The 19,467-nt window shown below is 37.5% G+C and overlaps 2 protein-coding genes across 6 annotated transcripts in view; one reads left to right on the forward strand and one right to left on the reverse strand.

The window, feature by feature from the left end:
• The window catches only part of rbks (ribokinase), a 29,051-nt gene extending 26,855 nt beyond the window's left edge, over positions 1–2,196 (reverse strand). The window contains exon 1 of one of the 5 annotated variants that reach the window (XM_059024551.1): positions 2,069–2,196. The gene's annotated coding sequence lies outside the window, so the exon portion shown is untranslated. Of the gene's footprint in view, positions 1–470; positions 615–1,119; positions 1,244–2,068 lie in introns of those variants that run through there. The other 4 variants (XM_059024553.1, XM_034003587.3, XM_059024550.1 and 1 more) reach the window with 4 other exon arrangements.
• Positions 1,415–19,467, forward strand: part of LOC117403128 (BRISC and BRCA1-A complex member 2) — a 113,847-nt gene continuing 95,794 nt past the window's right edge. The window contains exons 1-4 of the mRNA XM_034005145.3: positions 1,415–1,550; positions 3,073–3,253; positions 7,281–7,357; positions 11,549–11,643. Of these exons, the coding sequence (XP_033861036.1) occupies positions 3,117–3,253; positions 7,281–7,357; positions 11,549–11,643 (309 nt within the window). The 5' untranslated portion in view covers positions 1,415–1,550; positions 3,073–3,116. The remainder of the gene's footprint in view (positions 1,551–3,072; positions 3,254–7,280; positions 7,358–11,548; positions 11,644–19,467) is intronic.

Consider the following 19,467-nt stretch of genomic DNA (forward strand, 5'->3'; position numbering starts at 1 on the left):
TGTAGCTGCAACATCTCTGTATAAGCTCTGAACAGACTGCCCCTGCTCCACTAGATAAGTGGGTGCGACCGAACCAAGAATTTAAATAAAAACTTAAACTTCAAAATGTATCAACCTGAAACTTTCCATAAATGAATGTAGTACAGTACTTTTTGACCTACAATCTTTTCTGTATTGAGATTGTGAAATGTTTAGGGGTTTTTTTGGAGGGGGGGGGGGGGGGGGCAGCTTGCCCAATTTTTCTTGATAAGAATTCAGACTAGTGCTAAAGGGGTAAGTTTGATGTCTGTGCAAGGACTAGTTGTAGCTCTGTAAATTCAAATATGAGCTGAAAACACTTTTATATCTTTGAATGAAGGTTGGGGGTAGACTTGACTTTAAAATTAGTTTATTTACATTGTTGTTGATGTTGAATCACTTAGATTATTTAAGAGCCAAGATGACTTGGAAAGTAAATTTTCCTACTGTACCTTCTTATGTTGTTATCCTCCACTGTACTGGGGGTACATAACTTGTAACAAGCATGAAACATTTTTTATTTACTTGATGTCTAACAAGGTGTGCGTTTTCTCTCAACAGAACAGAATAAAAGAAGAACAATACAAGGCAAATTCTGAGACTTGGTGGCAATTCTCTAGTTACTATATTTTGTCTTTTAACACAGCCTTGTAGTGCTGTGTGTGGCAATCTCTTTACAGAAATATACTGCCTAGCAGCCTACCATACAACTACAAAAAAGAACAGTTTGAATGTAGGCCTAATATTAGCGGAATACCGAATGCAACATATTGTGTTACGTGCTTATAAATCTTGACCTTATGAATGTGACTTAATAAACTGAATGAATGTATGCATTCAATACATCGGGTATTTGATTCGAGATTTTTTATGTTGTGGGTATGCAGCAACAACAAAAATACTTAAAGACATAAATACAAATTTCAAAATGAACAACAACAACAATAATAACATGCAAAATGCCATGTTTAGAATATTGCTACTGTCTGTATGCAAATGATTCCCTGGAGAATGCATAGTGCGTGGTTGATTTAACAATATAATCCAATTAACCTCCCAGAATAAATGATTATATTTTCAAGATGAAACAGCCCAAATTACCTACTGCCCGTGTCTGAAGTATGTCTCGCTAGTTACTAATGATGTGCAAAGTACAACGGACAAGCTTGAACTTTTTTTGCAGGTTGCTACAGGCATATATTTACATATTTACAACAAGGACCTCTTCAGGACCACCCTTACTTTATGCCTGTTTGGCTAGTTAGGTTAATCGCATAACAAACACGAAAAGCAAAGAAATAGGCTTACATATGATGTAGTACCTGTTAACAGTGTTTTGTGTTTTAATTAGACTCTATAACTTATTAAACAACTAACGTGTGTGATTGAATTGGATCAGGCAGTATCGTGGGTAGTCCGAGGATGCTCGAAACGTTACGAAAACAGTCTGCACCGGAAGAATAAGTTAGGTGTTGCTGTACGTCCAATACAACACTTAAATACTTACGGATACCTGGTGGAAATATTTGGAGGTACTGAGAACTGTCTTTTATTTGTATTCATATGCTTATTTTCTACAATGTTTCTGTAGTCGAAAATCGAATTGGCTTTTTTTTTTGCATGCTCATGTTTAGCACAGCGGTATTAATTTCAAATACAGCACAATGACTGAGTATCATAGCTAAATGACACATGTATAATACTGTATATCGTATTTTATACACATATAAATGCATGTCGTCTTGGTACACTGTCCTACCCACAACTTGTTCGGCTGCTATAAACCCACATACCCCTCTTGTGACCCACATAGACCTTGTGAAATGAACAAGAAGTTCGCGAGTGTTTGGGATTGCGTTTTAGTTAAAGTTAAAAAAAACTATGTGTCAAAAAAGGTGGGCGACGGTGCCAGTGTCACTGCTGCAAATATTGGGAAACGGTGACACACATACAACGACAAACACGTACAGCGAGTTGCACTATGTACTACTGCACATTTACCACATCACAAGAAAATAAAACATTGTTAAAAAAAAAAGTCATTACCTACCAACATACGAAAACATGCCAAACCTGAAAACAGCACTCAAACAATCATGACTTTTTAGTTACAGTATGTTACGAGAAAAGCAAAGGTAAAGATTTGTACTTTTGAAATACCACCAGGCAGTAACAACGAGCTCACCCACACTGTGTAAAATCAACCAGCATCTGACTGGTTTGCACCTAATATAAACCATGGTGAAAATCCCAGCAACTGCTGCTGACCACCAAGTTGACAGAAATCGCATTCACTCCATTAAAAGATTACACAACAGATTGACTTTAGAATTGTACAGTAAAATGACTTTTTTTCAAGATGCAGCAGGGATAGAATTGATTTTTCCATTGCTGGAATTTCCAAGCAGGAATTAAGTTACAGGAAAGCAAGTAGTAAAAACAAAAAAAGGTCAGCTAACAAATCAGACAAAAAGTAATACTGATGGATATTTACTAAAACCTGACAAAACTTGACAAAAAAACTGGCAAGTTAATTAGAGGTCCAGTATTGTCTGACCACATTTCTAGATACTTTTGTTTTTGTGTCATTCATTTTAGCTGTTATGTCCCTTTACTTGCTTGCTTAAAGAAGTGCTAACCAACAGTGCTTAGATTTAATAACATTATTACTGGTTCTTTATTGGGTTGAGATTGTTTTGCTTCTTCACTTGTATTTTAATGCTAATTCAGGATATGCAAATACAATGCTGTGTATAATATACTTCTGCATCCTGGTATGTTTGCTGCAGGCCACATGGTCTTCTGACAGCTAGACCTCTGAGTTTGAACTACAACACATGAAGATGATTAGGTACCAGAAAGCACCAGGAACTTTTCATTTGTAGCATTGTCTTTAAAATATCTACATATTATATTGAAATGTATAATACCCCAAAAAATAACAAGAGGTAAGGAAATGTTTAGCGCTCATATACATGGCTAATTGCACTGTACTGTATACCTGTTAGGAGTTGTAGTTTGCATTGCGCTCACTTCTCTGTGTGCCCTCTGCAGTGGTGCAGGTGCCCCATTGAGGTGGCAGGAAGGTCGTAAGCAAGATGAACAGCATGTCCCCTGAAGTGACTCTGAACAGGATCTCCCCAGAGCTCAGGCCTCTCCTCTCCACCATGGTCAGGAACGGCAAGGTGGGCCTGGACTCCACCAGCTGCCTCCGGATCACTGATCTCAAGTCGGGGTATGTGCTGCTCCTGGGGGTCTAGTTAATCTAAGCAGATGCAAATCTAAATATCACAGCCCTGTAACAGATTTCAGGGAATTTTAATTATCAAGAGTTTGCCAAATACTCCTGCCGGCCACAGTATTCTTATGGCACATACATACAGCATCCAATGAACTTGTATATTATACATGCACAAGAACATTTCAGATTCTATACATGCACTGTACACATTTCAAACTAATTACAGATACACTGGGACTCCTGGGTTGTACCTGGCATCTGTAGTCCTGCATTAGCAGTAGGCAGCAGGACGAAAATGATTACATCAGCCTCCCGACATTTTATTTATTGTACTCCAGCTGAAAACTGCAGTACTCCCTCTTATCCAGATACATGTGTACCTGTCAGGGCTCTTAAACTTCAACTCACACTAAAAGGAAGCTGAATTCTTGTTATAAGGTGTGTTTTACAGTAATGAAGTATTATGATCAGACGGAGACATTGGTACAAAAATGTATTAAGAGAAAATGTGTGTTATCAAAGTTCATAGGAATAAGAATTGAGTATATTAATGCCAGTGGTATTTTCATTTATGGGTTATTGTAAATGTAACAATACTTTATACTCAATGGAAAGATTCCCTGCCCTCCGATTGGCTGAGCTAGAGGGATATAATCCGTAGTACGATTTTTGTAACCACATCACAAAAACAAATCAAACAATATCACTCTGCAAGTTTAATTTGAAACAAAATGTTGCTTAAATACTGTTTTAAAGTAAATTTCAACGTTTTTAATAAAATTCACATAAAATAATACAAGCACCTCTGAGATGTTTGCCAACACTGTAAAAGTAGTGCAGAGAGGAGTACTGCCGGACAAACTGAATGACCTAGGCCCCTACTACTATGAGCAGGGCGGTCAAACGTATGTTTAAATTTAAACAGAAAAAAAAAATCTAAATGAATTGTAATGATCAGTTTTAATCCAACTTAGATATTTGAAACAAAAAGTTACACCATTAAAAAAGCCCTTTGATGCACAAAAATCAGCTTATTATTTACCCGGAAGTCCATGTTGGATTTCCTGCACACGCTGAACTAACTTTGAGTCTCAGTTGTTAAAAATGTAATTGGTTGTACAATACATGCCTCTAAAAAAACATCTCACTTTAAACTGCCTGTCAAAAGTGGAAAGCATCGTACTGCAATAAACATGTAGGAGTCATTTAAAAGGATAATATTTTATTTACAACTTATCAAAATATGATCATTAAATATATGTGCCCCAATGATCCAAACTGCCCTATCAAGTCACTGGAGAAATATATAATGCAGGGTCCACCAGCTTTAAATTGTCATCCACGAACCAGACTAGATCCAACCAATGTAATAGATAAAAAATATCTGGTGTAGTTGCAGGCCATTATTAGGACAAAATAAAATCGGTAACATAATGGCAACAATTTTAAATGCTGTTTTTGTTCACTAATCTTACAGAGAAGCTTGTACACAACGTTGTTATAATGGAGGACTATGTTTAGTAAAACGTTTATGTTAAAGTGCTTATGTGGAAGGATACATGAAAAATAAATAAATACAGTTAAAGTAAATTAATTATAATTAATTGTGCTGTAACATTAAAGTATGAAAGCAGTAAGACCCTCCGCATTAGGCATTACCAGACATTAAGGACTGTTTGGTTGTAATAGCGCCCTCAACTTTGTCTCTGGCCCCATTACCTAAACAGTCCATAATGCCTGGTAATTCCCACTGTGCCAGGTCTTATTGCGTACGTATAACATGTATACTACTCAACTTGTATGTTACACACACGCTGTATATATATACCATGCAGAAATCCTCTTAACATTTGGAAGAGGGTGCACGTTAATTGACTCCCTTACGAAAAATCACAAAATACAATATACTACTCCCATCCCATGTAGCTCCTAATAGTGAACCTGCACACTCAGACACATGTCTTAATTCTTATTCCTGCAGCGATGAGAAGTGGGATCAGTTCAGAGCAGATTTAGCAGGGGCCTGATGCGAATGACGCAGAAGGCGAGTTTTAAATCTGTGATTGTAGAAATAAAAAATATGAAGGCTGAACAACATAAAGGCTATGAATATACTGAGAGTTAAAAAAAATGGCAAGAATAGAGGAAGCGATTTTGGTGGCAAACAAGTGTTCCAACCTGTTCCAGACTGGCTCCAGGGTGCAGATGGAAATGTGGCATAACTACTTCTTCATGTGGAGTGTGTGTACAGTATGTGTACAGTATACTGAAATCTTAAAGTATGTTGCAGATGTATCCTCCTTCCTTGAAATGCGCAAGAAAACAAAACAACCAAACAAACACATAAAAACCTTTCAAAGCAGAAATTAAGAATACGCACAATACATCCTGTTTGTTTTTCCTCTTATATTAAGACCACGAAAAACACATCACTTCAACAGGATGAGATTACAAGTAAACAACAGCTGCTAAGTAAATAGTGCTTCACTGTACATATAGTGAATGAATGTTAATGCACTTGTACCTAACTAGTCCGCATGGTTCACAGTGACTCATTGCCAATGGTTTTCTTTTAATAAAGTCCATTACTGAAGCGGTGATCATGTTTTCAAAATACAAGCTTCATACGTGGGTTGCTGTTAAAGCTAATGACACAATTCTCTAGATTCTACCTGTCTTGTACTTCCATTCGCTTTGGACTGTATGTATCAGATTTACAGTTTTGAAAGAAACACATCTTGTAGTAAGCATTCATTTCTTTTTTTTTTAACCCTCATAAGGTAACCTGGGGTCCATTCGGTACCCACGGAGCTTTAGTATCAGTTATTATGTGGATCTAGTGACTTGATTTTTGTTTCCTTTGAGGTAGTTGTCAGGCACCCATCCTGGTTACACTATGCAAAGGATAATTCTAGTCCAGTTAGCCTGGTTGAATTGTTTTAGGTTTGGAGTCCGTATGGACCCCAGGGGTAGTGTATTGGCGTAGTGTATTCTTCTCACGTGAATATCTCAGGCACCGTAATAGCTTGTTTCAAGGCTTGTTTGAAAGTACGTATTTGAAGCTTTCCAATCATGTATCGTATGTCCTGAACACATGTTCCTAAGCAAAACTACAGCAAACCAAAACTAAGGCTTGAGTCATGTGACAAGTTTTGTTTGTTGCCTATTACTCGGTCGCTTCAACAGGTAGTGTTCCGGTTTCAATGTCATTTAAAAGCGGAAAGAGCTAGGAACACACTCAATATACCAAATGAAAGAGGAGGCTTGGCGCTCTCCAATGATATCGCACATGACTGGATGACATGTTCCTAGAATAAACTGCAGCGTCCAGAATACAGAGGAGCCTTCACTTGCTGGGAGACAGCTGTGTGCATTGGGCGTCTTGTCCATTTTGCATAGCATAAACAACACATTATATGAAACGATGGCTAGAAGTAAAGGAAAAGCAAAATAAAGTGTTCCTATACACATTTTCATTCATTCATTTCCTCCATTTGTTAGTTATATGTTGTTTTATTGCTGGGGTCCGGTTGGAACCCAGGTTACCAGGAAAGTCAGTTTTCTGATGTGTTCTTATGAGGGTTAAGATCTCCTCTCAAACTACGTTAAAGAAAACTCTGTTTTGTAGTCCTTTATTTATTTAGTCTGTTAAACTCGTACTCTGTAGGTCATTTCATTTCTGAATGTCTTCAAATTGCTGGCTATACACCATGTACAGTTAAAAGGGGAAGCAGCTGATTGTTTAATGATGGGGAAGAAGGCAGTAAATGGGAGGAGTGAATTTTACATTACATTCTTAACTGAGTTAAACAGACCAAGGAAGCACAACTGCCTACCTGAAAGTGTTCTTTAACCTGGTCAAGTACTGTATATAATTAAATGTTTGCTATAATATGTGCTTCATTCAAAACTGCACACGATACCTACTGTACATGGAAGTGCAAGGCAAGTAGTATTTATGGGATCATTTCATTATCAGCCACTCGTATTAAACCTTCTGTTTTGCCTTGTCTTTTCTCAGGTGCACTTCCCTGACGGTGGGCCCCTGCTGTGACCGATTCAAACTGCACATCCCATATGCTGGGGAGACGCTCAAATGTAAGTGTGATCCTCTTGGATATCACTCCATTTCCTCCCTATCCACATTTTTTAAAGTGTATTGCCTTTAAAGACATGAAGTGAGTAACTTCAAATGCCTTTGCAGTTGTTTTTTTCTTGTCTGTTACCGCCAGGTACAGTAAAGTCTGTTAAAGTCAGATATGTGGGTCATTCCAGCTCAAGTGCACCCAATTCTGGAGAGGCGCTTCCTCATTTTGTGATCGATGAAACATAAGCTTCATGGTGGAAAAGGGGTTCCAGGGTACTGTAAGTGTTTTGTGCCTGCAAAAGAAGAGCTGTGTGACTCCTGCCACACATAGCTAGCACATGCTTGAAGGTGGTAAAAATGGCTATTTTAATGATCTATTTTGAATTCAGATTTTCCTTTTGAAATGAAATAAATACAATGCACTACCTGTAAATACTGTATATTTATAATTCTCAACCATATATATATATAATGTTGTTGAAGCTGACACCCTGGGATCCTTCAAGAAGCTGCTTGATGAGATTCTGGGATCAATAAGCTACTAACAACCAAACGAGCAAGATGGGCTGAATGGCCTCCTCTCGTTTGTAAACTTTCTTATGTTCTTATGTTCTTATATTTTGTAACCTAATCCTGATCCGGAACGTGCTCTGAACTAATTCATCTGAAAATAAAAACAATGGAGCGAGCCAAGGCTCTTGTTGCAGTCGCTACTGTACACAATGTGTTTACCAAAAGACACTGGTTTTTATCTTCATGGAAAGTTACCTCTGTACAGATCTAGAGACTAGTCTTCCACTCTTAGAACAATTAAGAAAACTAATCTTATTTGTGAGTCACTCAAGATGTTTTTCATTTTTTTGTATACATTATTATTATGACAAAACAAAGTCTTATGTCTGGTTCCCAAATACGTTTTAATCATTATTTGTATTCAAAATCAGGCTAAAAATAAACCCAGATGCAAAACCGTTGGTAGTGTTTGTTTTGGCTGCAGTTAAAAATAATGTTATGCTGGAGACAAAATTAACATTTACTTCGTAATTCCATGGTGACTGGGTAGAGGTTTTGAAGTGTTCTTTTAAGTTTGTATCAGGAAAGCCGTGCTGGTTATCTATATAATGCCCTGGATTGGCACAGGTGTTAAGCTTTCACTAACTTTTGACTGGTGCACAAACAATACCCATCCCACATTTACTCAAAATATCCCAAATCAAAGCCTGCTGTGCTTCTTTAGGATGATCCATGTCTTAGGAAGACAGCAATCCCATGATTCACTGAAGCTGGTAAAGAAATATAGCAGAAGCATTTTTTTTTTCTGAGAACAACATTTACAGTTCATAAGATTTAGTTTGTCTGAGCGGTATTAGAGTAAGACATTGATACTATGTTAACACCAAACTTTATTTTCCCCCTCTATATTGTAGGTGCTGTCCAGTAGAAATGAACCAGTTCACTGTTTTTACATCTGGATATATACAGGTCTTTTTGCACAGATTCATGTTTACAAACCCTCACAAACAATCCCCCATATTTTATTCAAAGGTGTTTTGTGAAAAATACAGTGATGCCACAGATCCCTCGTGGTTACATTTATAATGCCCTTTTATCATTTCCATACTATGAAAAAAAGTTTTTGTTCAGGTAAAGTGCAATATGATTTTTTTTTTTTTCTCCTATTCAAACTTTGTTATTCCCTGTATAAAAATTACAAAATAGTACAAGGGACACTCCTCCTAGAAACACATTTAAGCAAAATATTTTGAAACTATCATTTAAAAACAGCTCTGATTATTTATTTATAACAAAGCCATCTCTAAAGAACGTAAGTCTTTAATAGTATGTCTCGGATGCTATAATAACACACAGTTGCTCATTTCCTGGCTGCATATTTGAAAACAGTAAAAGAATGAGAAGCATGCCTAAAGCAGCTTATTGATTTGTGTTGTATTTAACAATCCAGAGCAGCCCACAAGAATTAAGGGAGCCTTTTATATCTCAGTTTGACCACCTCTTTCTCATTTTTTTCTCTATTTAACAATATCTCTATATCTATCTATCTATCTATCTATCTGTCTGTCTGTTGGATAACCAACTTCCAGGGTCTTTTCGTGTCTTCAGATGTAGACTATGACAGTTGTCCAGTTATGCAATAAGTTGATTGCCTTTTACTTTCAGTATAATTTTCCACTTAATGCATGCTGGAATGATAATAGCACAGACAGTCAGCAGTAAAATAAATGTATAGGAGGTGTAAGCAGTTTGTTCTTGTGAATGTGAGTTATCATAATGCAGCAGCACACAAGACCTGTGGTTTTAGTGCTGGGTTGTGCACCTTCCTTTATCCACTTGTTGTTCAAGCTGAGTTGTCAGTGTTGCTGAAATTGTCCTTCTTTCTGCTTCCTCTGTAGTCCCTCTTAAAATCATAAGGGGGAGAAATTAACCTTTTCCACGCAGGAATAAGTGCAGGGCTTACACACCCATTCTTCACTCTTTTTGATGCAGTAAAGTGGCCAGGAAAGTACATTTTCCAAAATGATATATTCTTATGCTTGCACTTGACATGTTTTGCAGTCTTTGCTGGAATATAGGAGCCAGGATATTAATGGCACATGCTTTATTTAGAAGACCAAGCCAATCTCTTGTCTACCATGATCTTTGTGTAGACAAAGTGTACTTTTTCTGGGTATGTTAAGCATATCAAAGGTTCTCTAATTTTAAGCCACTTTTCCTGCCTGGCTCAAAGAAGCATGTAGGTGTTTAATGATGATTACCAGTAGACTTGGTATTGTGGGGGAGCAACAGCAACAAATCTATTGCAAACAGCATTGGTAGACAGCTGCTCACAAGTCCTCCACCAAATAAATCTAATACAGTGGAGTCTTTGTCTTATTCTCGGGGTATGAAAAGTGCCCTTAATCTCTTGTTTTAAAGCACACTTCACCACTGTGACCTTGCATCTTTGACTTGGCATTCCTGCTTTTGAAGTACCAATTTATTTATCTAACAAAACAAACAAAAGCCCTTTATATCCCGTTGAATAGTTTCCAGAAAAGCCTACCTTCACTAGAGACAAGCCTAAAATAGCTAGTATTTCTTTTATTGCCACAGTATAATGGGTTTTGTAGCTTTCTTTTTAAAGCAAAATATTTCTACCAGTATGGACCGTTTATGGGCTCATCTGGTGGACTGTACCGAATGGGTCTCAATTTAAAGCAACTATGTAGAACTGTGCATCGCAAGAATACAATTTTGAGCCAAGATACAGGCTAATGTACAGAAGGGTCACCATTTGTATAGCCTTGATTTGCATGGCATCCCTGCATCAAGGTCTGCAGGACTTTTTGTCTAATAGAGCATAAGATCGTAAGGATATTACGCACAGGATTGCTGGTCTGGTTCAAGAAGCCGGTCAATAAAATAGTTTGATACTGTAGCAGCATCTCATCCTCCATGAGTAAGGACCGTGTTTAGTTTTTTTTTTTTCTAGAAATCCCAAAAGTCTATACATTTTTAGCATTTCAAATTTTTTGCTCAGTTTCTAGAGTTATGGTTTTTCAGTTAATTTATTCAATTTGTACTCCTGTCTTTAATTTTTTTTTTTTTTTTTGTAATGCCTAATTGGTCCCCTTCCTTTTCCTGAAAGCATTGGCTTTACCCGTGAGGGTAGTGGTGTTCTGTAAAACCAGAGGCAGGCAGTACTGGCTCTCAGGGGAAGGTCTACCAGCAGGGGGCACTTGGGCATCTTTGTTAAGAAATAATTAAAGGTTATAGTAGGAGGTTATAATGTAGTAACATTTTAAAACCATGGAATGGACATAGCAAACGTTTCGTTTAAAATGACCTCATCATTGCTTCCCTGCAGCTGGAAAGGGTCTTATATTTAGAGAACCCCTTTCCCAGTTGTGATCCTGTCTGGTTATGACATTTTATCAACATCAAAATCTAGGGATATGTGGAGGTAACCTGCCTGACATGTCTTTTTGGGATACCAATGGCACAGAAATTGTGATCTTTGCCAGTAACAAGTTTGATCTAAATGCATTTGACATTTAATTTTGTATTCAGTCGTGACTGGGGATGTCGGTTCCTAACATGCTTGTTTTATCTGGGGCTGTAGGCTTGGTGGGTGAAAGGTTTTGTTTCTGACCCCCAGTGTGTTACTCATCTCTCTCGCTCTGTGTTGTTGTTCTGCCTATCAGGGGACATCATATTCAACGGCTGCACTCCGGACCTGCCCCCGGACTTCATTTTTGGAGAGGACGTGGAGTTTCTTCCAGAGCCCTCGGAGCTACATGTGAGTGCCACTGAGCCCTTCACGTGACTGATGTTAGGGCTTTGGGAAAAGATACAAAAAAGGGCTTAATTCTGGAATGTGCAGACAGGAGCAGATTATTTTTTAATTGCTGCCCTGTGGTTTTGAAACGCCCATTTTTTGATTCAGCACTCTTAGGCTCTCTCTGTACCTTGTTTTTTTGTGTTTATTTAATCCAACAAACAGCAGCTGTTAAACAAGAGAATGTCTTTTTATGTGCATAACGTTGGTTTCAATTAGTAGGGGCTAATTGTTGAGTGATTAGCCCTGGAACTCAGTCTTGCAGGAGTCAGGACAATTTACAGTAGATCTCGTCTGTATATACTCTGTTATGTTCTAACCAGCCAGCTTCCCTGAGAAACCTTGCATTTACCATCATTTTGTTGCCAAATTACAGTGCAACCTTGAACAACTTTTCTTTAACAACCTTTTATCTAATCACAAGGTCATTTTATGACCTGGTGATGATGGGATTGTTTGATTTTTTTTTTTACTCATGTGTGATTGCAAAGAGCAAAACTTATTCATGAAAAGCCTTTCATGATGGCATTTTTGGGCCAAACAAATTTGTGATCATATCTTGGAAATGATCGGTGCTAGAAGAAATGCATTTTGGTGTTCTTTGTTCTAAGTACAACCGCCCATTATCTCTACATTAATCCATGACTCGTTTGGTGAAATGATTTCATATGGCACGGCCCATGTGACTTCTTAGTAGAGGTAACTATACTTGATATGGGATAGTGCTTGTTTTTTGTTTTTCTGGGTCTTGAGTACAAATAGAAAAGTCTCCTTAGAAAATAATTTCCCCCCATTACCACAGCAAGTACTCTATTCATTTGGTGTAGAACTTTTAGTTTTCCAGATTTCCCTTACTTGGTGTGAGAGATAGTTAATCAAATTTGAATGTAACTTCCCCTTTAAGGCAAGTTGGATTAAATAGCCAAAAGAATATAGTCCAATGAGTTTTTTTTCCATGGCTAGTTATTGACTAGCGAAACAGGTGGGCGTCTCTTTGGTGACTAGTGTCTGCGATGGGGTGTGGTATTCTGTGGGTTTTAACTTGAATACATGCAAGTCACTTTCAAACAGCCCCAAACCTGGCGTGGCTGATCACATTATATATATATATATATATATATATATATATATATATATATATATATATATATATATATATTTGTAGCAAAGGTTTTGCTTTTGTGGATGATGAAAAAGTTACAAGAAGTAGATGTCTAGTATTATTTATTTTAGCAATTTTTTTAAAAACTCCAAAAATGATAATTCATAAGTATTCATACCCCTCGAAGCTATGATTTCAATATGATAATGCAGACGCTAGTTCTAGAAAAGTATAGAAAATGCTGGATTGTAGGTGAACATTCTTAGAGTATAAAAAGGGTTAGGCATAGGATGGTTGCTGTCATTACCAATAAGTCAATATGGGAAAAAGTAAAGAGCTATCTGAATTATTTATTGTCATAAAGCTGGAGGATACAAGATGATTTCCAAGCATTGGAGTATCCCAATTTTAACTATTGTTTCTTTTATCAAGAAGTACAAGACTCATGGTACTGTCACAACGCTCCCTCGGTCTGGAAGAAAGAAGGTTCTTTCACCAAGAACAAGTAGATGAATTGTGAGGAAGGTTAATAACAATCCAAGATTGACTGCCAAAGATATTAAAAGTGAATTGGCTGCAAGTGGGACTGGGGTTTCCATTTCAACCATAGGTCAAGTATTGCATGGTGAAGGTCTCAATGGTCGCAGGCCAAGGAAAGAGATAGTTCTGATCAAAGTTTCTGTTTAGTGATGAAACAAAAATCGAGCCATTTGGTCACAATGATAGTCGATACATTTGGATAAAGTCTGGTGAGGCGTTCAAAGAAAAGAATACCATACCTACTGTCAAGCATGGAGGTGGTAATATCCTTTTATGAGGCTGTTTTTCCTTTAATGGCACAGGAAACAGTTCCCATACATGTTAAAATGGATTCCATAGCATACCAAAAGATATTGGCTAATCATCCTAAACCCTCCTCTACAAAACTTGGTTTAAAGCGCAACTGGACGTTCCAACACAACAATGATCCAAAGCACACATCAAAATCTACTTCAGAATGTTTAAAGAAGAATAAAATCAAGGTTCTGGAATGGCCTAGTCAAAGTCCCGATCTAAATCCGATTGAGAATCTTTGGTATGAGTTGAAGAAGGCTGTGCACAAGAGAAGTCCTTGGAATTTGAATGAACTGGAACAATTTTGCTTTGAAGAATAGTCCGAAATCTCTAAAGAATCATGCCAAAAGCTCATTGACAAATATCCTAATCGTTAAAAGAGGTTATTATTGCTAAAGGTGCCTCAACTAGCTATTAGCTTGTCAGGGTATGAAGACTTTTGAATTAGCATTTTCGGCGTTTTGCAAAATAAATTGCTGAAATAAATAATTGTAGACATCTATTTCTTGTAACTTTTCTTGCTCATCCACAAAAGCAAAACTTTTGGTACAAAAGATTTTTCCTTTAATTCTTTGTTTTCGAGAAATTTCCTAGAAATTATAAATTTCCACTGGGGTATGTAAACTGTTGACTACAACTGTATATATTATACTTAGTGACCATAAAAAGCGAAAGCCATGAAAAAATGAGATTTACTTAAAACTCAAACAGCTAAAAATAAGCATCGAAAAATAAAATGAATAGAAACCGAAAAACAGAAGCCTTAATTATACTGTAGAGCACTGTACTTACTGCCATCAGCCTCACAAGGACCTGGGGAGATATAATAGTGCTAGATATATTGTACTTGTAGACATTCTGGAATTGTTTTTTTGTTGTTGTTGCAAAAACAGCAGTGTGCTTTTGACTGTGTTGATTTAAAAAAAAAAAATGTTATTGTATAAACTGAAACAATGTTGTGGCCAGATGCCACGGAAATGCTGAGTTAACAATATGAAGTGCGCTTTCTTTCCTTTGGCCAGTCACCTCCCCTGCCAAGTGCGTGAACAGACTGTCCTGAAAAGACTTTGCAGATAAATAGCACAATGAAGCCGTTTTTTCAGAGGTGTGGGTTGTGACCTCTACCAAATCACTTAGTTGTTAATTACATTTGATTTTAGGTTGAAGTTTCCATGAGTTCTTTGTTGGGAGTACAGCATTTAATATTGTAGATTGCTCATGGTTGTATTATATCTTCTAGTAGGGGTGTTTGTTTTTTTGGTAATTCCATAAATGTTTAGACTTTAGGATAAAACACATTTTAAACATTTAAACTGCAACATACTATAATGGGAATGTTTGACAGCAATCAAAAGGCCATCATAAGAAGCCTTCCATCGCTTTTTATGAATTACAGCAACATGTATTTGTGTAAAATTGGTCTGTCTACACTGTACACTATGGCTAACACCTGCTGTATTACAGTCTGTTTGGCCTACATATTGTTGACAAATTTAATATTTAAGGCAAAATTCTACATTTAACATTTGGCTGATGTTTAAATGTTCAAACACCCCTATCCTGTAGATGTACACTGCTATTAAACTATTATCGTACGGTGTACCATTTGCATTGAAGAGGGTGGAGATTGACACAGCCTGCACTGTTTCTTTTTGCTTGTTGCTGTTCCCAAAGTATGCACCCGGTTGTGGAACTCTTGATTCAAAGCATCATTATAGTCTTGTTCCTACTGAAACCTAATTTACTGATAACAGACAACAGCTGTATCAATCATAACTAAAATGAGACTATTCATTTTCCTGTGTCATTTAGCTTCAGAAGTTCTTCCTTTCAACAAGAATAAAACCTAAATTTTTGGGACAGGAAATCCCTTTGTGAACCACAAAACTGGATTTGCCCATCGAAACCGCTTAAGAATTTTAAATTCAGAAGAAAACAAAACTTAAGTTTGCTGATTGATTTAGGAAAATACCGTTTTTGGAAAGCACTTGTCCTTGTTGACAGCATAGCCTAGATTAATTACCATAACCTCATTTATACTTCATTATAAATGGTCTGCCTCCTGTCCCATTCAAAAAGGCTATAGGATTGATATTGATTATCATGATAATCACTATTATCTTTAACACTTTCGCTACGGCGCCACTAGAAATTATTCATATATGAACGATAATGTAATGGTGACGCTTGTCACCCATTTTAAGCCTTTTTAAACAACCATTGGTTGCTTACCAAATGACTAACATCTCCAAAGGCTCCAACAACCAATCAAGGATGATTTTATAAACTTTCAAAACGAAAGTAAAGTTAGATAGACAGAAAGCTAGATGAGTGTTTTATTTTTTATTTTTTTTGTCGGGAGATTCGGCAATCACAAGCTTAAGTACAAGCTTACCAGAAATCATACTAAATCGTCCAAAATATTTATAAACCCAAAACTAAATAAACAAAATATTAACTGTAGTGAAATATTCACAGGATAAACTTCAGGGATGACTCTCCAATCAAAATGCAGTTCACTAAAGACCAAGGCCAATATATATATATATACCATGATACAGAGATTCCTGATGCGTCTCATAAATTATTCACACACATACCAGACAAAGAATCCACAACGCCAGATACACTGTCCAGAATGCTGTGCCAAAATGATGTTACCGATATTGACTCAGCTCTCGTGGAAGACACCAACATTTATCTTGCACTCATCAGTGCTAATCTTCCTGCTTCACAAAGCAGACTGGATCAAATCCGTGAGAAGCTGCTTGAAGACCCCATCTGCAAACAAGTCATAAGATTCTGTGAGCAGGGATGGCCGCCAAATATAAAAGGAACAGATGACCTGAGACCTTTTTGACTTGAGAGACCCACACTCACTGTCCTAGATCGCCTTCTTATGAAAGGGACCAGGCTGGTGATACCTCCTTCTCTTCAATCAGCAATTCTCGACAAACTAAATCACGGGCATCAAGGCATTGTGAAGTGCAGGCGAAGGGCCAAACTAACAGTGTGGTGGCCTGGCCTTAGCACCCAGTTGAGCACTTTAGTTGACCGGTGTGATATATGCAGAAAACCCAGAAGGACTCCAGTTGAACCTCTACGAGTCTCAGAGTTTCCTGATTATCCATAGCTAAAAGTTGCCACAGATCTTTTTGAACTGAAAGGTCTTAAATACCTCCTTACAATTGACTACTCCTCCCATTACATGGAAATTGACAAACTGTCGTCTACATCTTCAGCAGCCATTATGGAACACCTCAAAGCAGTGTTCACACAGAATGGAATTCCAGAGACAGTTGTGTCAGACAAAGGATCGCAATACAGCTGTTCTACCTTAAGCAACTTTGCAAAAGCATATGGATTTCAACACATTACTAGTAGCCCACAACACCCACAGGTGAATGAAGAGGCGGAAAGGTACAGATGATCAAATAGCTGCTCTTGAAAACGCATGATCCCTATCAAGCTTTGATTAGCTTACCGCTCCACTCCACTAGCAAATGGGTACAGCCCAGGTGAACTTCTGATGGGTCAACAGCTGAGAACAACTCTTCCAATTTTGCCAACGCTAATTCATCTCAACATTCCCAACAAGGAAAGCTGGAGCAGTTTGAACGGTACAGCCGAGAGAAGAGTAAACAAGCACATGGATCATAGACACCAAGCCCGATCCTTGTCACCACTTACCACTGGAGAAAATGTCTTGATTTCTGACTAAAGAATCTCTGCTAAAGTGATCAGACAACATGCTCCAAGATAGTATGTGATGAGGACTCCACAAGGTGAGATACGACGCAACAGGCGTCTCACTAATCCCGGAGAAGAGGAGAGTGATTTGGATGTGCCTTACTTACCCGATGAACAGCCAACAACTGTGGTGCAACCACATACACCTGCCGATCTTCAGCCGCATGTGCCAATTAACCTACTGTTCAGAGGCAAGGAACTTATACAAAATCTGGACATTTATCAATTCCTCCCAAAAGACTGAATCTTTCGATCACTATAGTTAAAAATATGGCAAGTGAATTAGGAGGCAAAATAAACTTCTCACTCAGATTGGAGTGCTCAGACAGTCTACCCTGGCCTCCATAGTTAAACATGTTTAAAAGTGTTTGAGTTTAAACAAAAAAATAATAATTTTCTTTTGCCAGAAGGGGAGATGTAGTGGTAGGATGTTCTACAGCCATAGCCACACCCCCAGTGAGTGACCTCACATGTTAGGTTTGCTCTATCAAGAGAAATAAAATTTAGTTTAGCTTCCTGAGAGCCTCGAGTGAGTCCAGACTCTTCCTTTCTCCCACATTAAACAACACAACAATCCCAAACCTAATATGGTATATGTTTTTGGAAATAGACAGTCTGGATATAGCCTGGATTTTATAAATTCCAATAAAATAAAACAGATTAATACCGTATTACTTTGAATTACTGCCGCCCTTGAATGAGCGCTGCCCTATATATCTCAGATTACAGATTTGTAATAGACGTCGCCCTTGATAAACACTGCTCTCAATAATGAAAAAAAAAAAAAAAAAAAAAAATCCCTACCCCAGCTCAAATAAATTAATAAAGAAAAGCTTAAAAAAACAGTGTGGCAAAACATTATAAATAGAAACAAAATTAATTGAATTAACAGTAGAACCGGCGAGATTTCGGACTGCATGCAACCGCCGCACTCGCAAAATGTACGACTCCATTTTAAAACGGTTTCGATATGAAAATGAAAAACAAACAATCGGATACAACTTAATATTTTTATTTATGAACATGACACATAACATTTTCAGAGCAGAAACACCGTATTTACATTGAAAAAGTAACTTTTTCCTTATTTTTTTCAAAAAGAGCACATATACATAAACATGAAAAACTTTAATAAGTAAGCTTTACGCAATAAACTTCTGTGTAAACAGGTGTAGAAAGTTGTGTGCACATATAAAATTATAAAACATAAATAACTAGTTAAAAAAATAGCATAAAACAAAAATATAACATATGCAACGTGAAAGCACTTTGAGTGAAACAGAGTTCAAAGGCTGTCTGTCTGTTCAGAGTTCTATTACAGCGTTCTAAGTACAGTCTACGCAGAAAACACACTTTTCAACTGTACCAGTGCATTTGCCACAGACTGCCTTTTCTCAACGGGCACAGATATAAAAAGTTCTGTTTTTACTGCATTTAGCAACCTGGTATTGTCTTCTATTCCATGTGCCAGTGGGCGTAGTGCTGGCTGAAGGTTGAGGGGCATTTGCCAGCCGGCTTTCGTGTCTCTTATCAAAATGTTTCCTAAAATGTTGAAGTCCCTCCGAGTGATTGTGTTGCCGGTGCACTCCTTGTACAAAACCAAAGCGTTGACGGCTGCCAGGTCCAAAACATAGAAAACAGCCACAGGCCACCTGCAAGTACCACCTTTGACAGAATACAGCTGTGCCATTTGATCCAGTATATCCACACCGTACTTCGTTGCGTTGTAAAATGCAACAGTCTCTGGCTTTCGTTTAGCATCAGTCCCGATGGTCACTGATCTGTGCAGAGCTTAGAATACGCACATTATTTATTTATTTATTTATTTATTTATTTATTTATTTATTTATTTTTTGCACCGTCACACTCAGGGTGGCACACTCGTTCTGCCTGGGAAATGTAGTGTAGTGCAAATAATAATAATGTATGATGTGTAGAATGACTTTCATCAGTGTTTCAAGCACTGAATTATAATACATTATTTCACAATGACGTTGATTTTATTACAAAGCCCAGACTAAATTGTTGGCTATATTATATTGATTTCAATATGCCGCATAAACTGCGGGTCCGACGGTTGAAGAAGCAAGTGCTTATAA

The sequence above is a fragment of the Acipenser ruthenus genome, chromosome 5, assembly GCF_902713425.1.
Source record: "Acipenser ruthenus chromosome 5, fAciRut3.2 maternal haplotype, whole genome shotgun sequence".
Taxonomy (NCBI): domain Eukaryota; kingdom Metazoa; phylum Chordata; class Actinopteri; order Acipenseriformes; family Acipenseridae; genus Acipenser; species Acipenser ruthenus.